The 4,370-nt window shown below is 50.3% G+C and overlaps 1 protein-coding gene across 2 annotated transcripts in view; it reads right to left on the bottom strand.

Moving 5' to 3' along the window:
- The window catches only part of CARD10 (caspase recruitment domain family member 10), a 33,173-nt gene that overhangs the window by 1,390 nt on the left and 27,413 nt on the right, over window positions 1–4,370 (bottom strand). For both annotated transcript variants that reach the window (XM_019515252.1, XM_019515253.1), the window contains exons 15-20: window positions 3,661–3,901; window positions 3,279–3,348; window positions 2,480–2,579; window positions 1,435–1,593; window positions 919–1,031; window positions 112–227 (exon numbers count right to left, since the gene is read on the bottom strand). In XM_019515252.1, coding sequence (XP_019370797.1) covers window positions 112–227; window positions 919–1,031; window positions 1,435–1,593; window positions 2,480–2,579; window positions 3,279–3,348; window positions 3,661–3,901 — 799 coding nt within the window. The remainder of the gene's footprint in view (window positions 1–111; window positions 228–918; window positions 1,032–1,434; window positions 1,594–2,479; window positions 2,580–3,278; window positions 3,349–3,660; window positions 3,902–4,370) is intronic.

The following is a 4,370-nucleotide window of genomic DNA, read 5'->3' as shown; positions in this document are numbered from 1 at the left end:
CTCCCTCCCTCTCACACACACACTCGAACACACACAGACAGTGCTTCCACCCTGTTCCTTTGTCACTTCATCTGAGTGTAACCTCTGTCAGTCCTGAAGGGCTTTTTGTACCTGAGTCCCCTGATGTTCTTCTCAGTGACCTCGACATGGATAACAATGGGGTATATTTCACTTTTAATTAGATCCCTCACACTCTGGACTCCCAGCTCTAGCAGGCAGTGTTTATTCTGTAAAGAAATTGAATAGATTTACCGATTTAAATGGAAAAGAAATAACCTAAGTCTCTGACAGTTACATTAAATCAAACCCCATACTGTGAAATATCATTGCTTTTCCAATAGTAATTCCATTAAAGGTGGAATTTACAGCCAGCCCCAAGAGGGAAGCGAAGAATTAAAGAGCAGGGCCACTTGACATACAACAGACTGGGTTAGTGTCCAGCCTGACCAGCAAGTCCTCCTTACCCCTTCCCTCTGGCACATTCAGCCTCCAGGTTCACTCTTTCCAGGGATTCTGTATCCCCCACTCTGCTCCTATTCGGGAGGCCTTCCTTGCAGAAGATGAGCACCATGGTGGGTGGGAGCAGAATTCACAGCAAGCCCCCTGAACAGGGTTTGACACTGGCTCAACAGAGATGACTAGGTCTGACACTTCGTGGACTCATGAAGTTTTATGGTGGAAGCTATGGGATGAACCTAGAACTTCATCAAAAGGACCCTGCACCCAAATCAGTGACTCCTTTTCCTTCCACCCACTATACAAGACAGGAGTCTCTTTTTTTTCTCCCTCTTCCTCCTTCAGCAGTCCCAGCCTCTCTCCATTGACCATCAGTTTGCCTTGCTCCTGCTCCATCCCCAGAACAGGAGTCCCCACTCCCCTACTGGCAGTGCCCAGAGCCCTGGGCTTTCAGCTCAGCACCTTGCTCATGGCTTCCCGGATGGTGTGAATCTTCCCATTCTCCTGCTGGTCCTGGGGGACACCTCTAGCCACCTGAGGAGAGGGAGTGGCCAGTTCTTCTTCACCAAGGGTCTCTGCAATGGGAGGCAAAAAGGGATGGTGGGCAAGAGGCAGGAAAGCCCATGAGAAGAGCTATAAGCCATCTTGGCTGGCACCATCTCACACCAACTCTGAAAGCCCTGTAAATGCATGCCTCACATTCTCAAAGCTAAGAGGGTCTTAGCTACTGAACTTGGCTGGACAAGGTCTCCAGTGAACACAAATACCAACAGTTCTAGGGATGAAAAGGACCTACGTTCTATGTTATTAAGGATATTTTCATGCTTAAAAAGAGAAAGACAATAAGCCTCCTCAGAGTGGCAACATGATGTGATTAAAACAATGGGGAGGAAGCCAGAGGACATAGGTGTTACTCCTAATGCTACCCCAGATGCCCTTGCATCTCCTCAGGCAAGTTGCTTGGTTTCTCCTACTGACCTGCTGGGCACACGTGGAAGTCCTGGCGTGAGTTGGGCAGGTCCAGCAGGTTCCTGATGAGCCGGGGCACTATACAGCCAGGTGAGAGCACCACAGGACGAGGCCCTGGCACCACCAAAGGGTGAACTAGGATGTAGGGCTTTAGGTTCTTATCTGGGTCTGGGAGAGAACAAAATGAAAGGGAAACCAACCAATGAGGATTAGAGCTGAGGACAGTCACCAGCACAGAGATCATCCATACCTGCCCACCCTATACCTGCCCATCTACACATGAATCCCTCCTATATTCAGCACTAGCCTCAGCCTGCACCACAGACACTTCCACTTCTTCTTCTTCTCTCATATATTTTATTTCCCCCTCTACACATTATTAATGTGCCAGAGCCACACAACTGCTTTATCATTTTTGCTTGCCAGGTCCTCATCCTGGGTGCATAGGTATGCTGCATACATGAAGAGGTGGTCAGCAGTCTGTGGCACATCACCATATTCACAGATTGGACTGTCTTTTAAGCTGATCTTATTGTTGTTCTTCAGCACGCATCTATCACCTCACTCCCACATGGGCCCACACCCAAGCACATGTCTCCATCCTTCTACTCGCATGCTTCCTGGACCCTGAGAGATCTTTTCTGGATTTAATCCCCCATATCTTTTGTACCTGTCACCCTTCCCAACCTCTGGCTGTGAGATGAGAAGACAGACTATGGGTCCCCTTCCTGGTCCCAGTTCCCAGTTAGCCAGAGGGGTCAATGGAGTTCCACATATTGAATGCTCCTGTCCTCTCCACAGGGACTGAGCGTATACAAGGAGCATGGCAGCCAGAATACAGACCATCTTAAAGAGGCATTAAATAAGACGTAGCATGAAAGAAGGGAAAAGGCTTCCCAGACTCTGACAGGGAAATCATCACAGAAGGGTGATCTACCAGGAAGACAGTGGTCAAAGGCATTTAGACCTGCTAGGAACCATTCAGATTGACTTTGTCCCCAGCAAACTCCTCTCCCAGAGGGCAAGCCAGAAAGGAGGGGTGATAGCAGCTCACCTGGGCTAGGTTCCCGCAACAGCTGTTGAAGGTACTCCGCCTGGCCTCCTTGCTGTTTGGATTTCCCTGAACGGAGCTGGCCTAGGCCATATTTCTTCAGCTGAGAATGGGAAAAACAGAAGAAAGTGAGTGAGGAAAACAGAGTAGGGAAAAGACTAAAAACACAAAATTCTTCTCTCTGGTGCTCACTGATATCAGATAATCTGCTCACAGGCAAATGGGCAGGGAGTTAGCAACAGGGTCAGGCCCCAGGAGTTTCAAGGGCTCTACTAGAATGAGAACTGGACAGCTCAGCCCCACAGAACATTTGAGGTTCACCCCCTCTGGGACCCTTTTTGGTGCCCTTGCCTGATGCAAGGCTCTCCCACTTCTCCAGCCAGCAGCATGACATCTGCAGAGCACTCCCTTTGAGACAGAGTAAGGCCAGGACCGGCATACATCAGAAAGCACTGCTCCACTTCCAGCTGCTGTCTCTGGAAGCGGCCCCAGGCCCAGCCCTTACAGTGCACCAAAACTGCAGAAGCCATGAGAACAAGAAACCAAGATCCAACCTTCCCATCTCCTGCATCAAGACTTGCTGTTCACTTACAACAAGGGATGTACACTGGCAATTATATGCTCAGGTCAGCAAGGGGCAGTGCAAGGACACAGGCCAAAGCCCCCAAAGTTCCCCAAAGCACCTTTCCCACCCACTACCAGATGGGAGAATGCCATACTGAGCGGGGGCAGATGGACTGTGGGCACCAAGACTTCCTACAAACACACCACACATTTTCCACTGCTTTCTTCCCCAGCTTACATTATTCCGGTAGCCCCTCTGCCGACCTTGCACTTGGCCCTTCTCCAGCATTTTCAGAAGCTGCTGAGCCCTAAAAAGAGAAAGATTACCCTCAGATAGCAGGGGATGTAACTAAGTAAGCCCCCTGTTCCACCGACTGCTGCTGGCATCTCAGTAAGAGGGGACACAGTGTCACCCATTCATTTTGCAGCACCCAGAGATACCATAGCAGTGGGCACTGTTATAAGACCTTGAGAAACCAGACTTCTATGACTCCTAAAGAGGACTCATAAAGGCAAAAAGAGGAGTGAGGGCAGGAGGGGACAAACACACTTCCCCCAGTGCCAGAATCCTGAAGGGCTTGGATTCCAGTGGAGACCAGTGCCTCCCACATCCCTGTTACCTGCTGTAATTAGGCACGGTCCCTCTGTCCAGGTCCCGCAGAGTCAGAGGGTCAACACGGGCACAGTACCACTCTTGTCGCCCCTTGTGCATGGTGTCTGTAATGTGCAGGATCTCCCGACACTTAACACACAAAGCGCAGGGGTCGGACTGTTCTGGGAGGGGCAGGTTGGCACGCACATAGAATGAGTCTCCGGGAATTTTCTTCCCTTCTTGTAGTGCCTCCCTGAGAGGCTGGTACCCTGGCATAAGAGACACAGATGTCAGTAAAATTCCTTCTCCAAGCAAAGCAGGCAGGAGGAAAGTGGATAGTCACTCACAAGGGACCTTAGTGGCTCTCCGTGTCTCTAGGACAGTAGTAATACATGAGCTGGAATTCACAGCCATCTACTACTCCTTGAGGGGAGGCTCCTCAAACTCAATGAACATGGCCAGGAATGGGAAAGTGGGGGGTCTCATAGTGAGACGAGAAGCAACCTGGGATGATTGGCTCAAGGGTCGTACTCAGAGGGTGGTGGTGGACGGGTCATATTCAACCTGGGGGGAAGTGGGCAGCGGAGTCCCCCAGGGCTCGGTCCTTAGGCCTGTGCTGTTCAATTTCTTCATCAGCGATTTGGACGACGGGGTGAAAAGCAACCTGTTTAAATTCGCTGATGATATCAAAATTTAGGGTGAGGTGAGCACGCTAGTAGGGAGACAAAGATTGCAGCA

The sequence above is a fragment of the Gavialis gangeticus genome, unplaced genomic scaffold (assembly GCF_001723915.1).
Source record: "Gavialis gangeticus isolate Ggan-Ray unplaced genomic scaffold, GavGan_comp1, whole genome shotgun sequence".
NCBI classification, from domain to species: Eukaryota; Metazoa; Chordata; order Crocodylia; family Gavialidae; genus Gavialis; species Gavialis gangeticus.
Note: the sequence above shows the minus strand (reverse complement) of the source record. Positions and strands in the feature narration are given on the sequence as shown.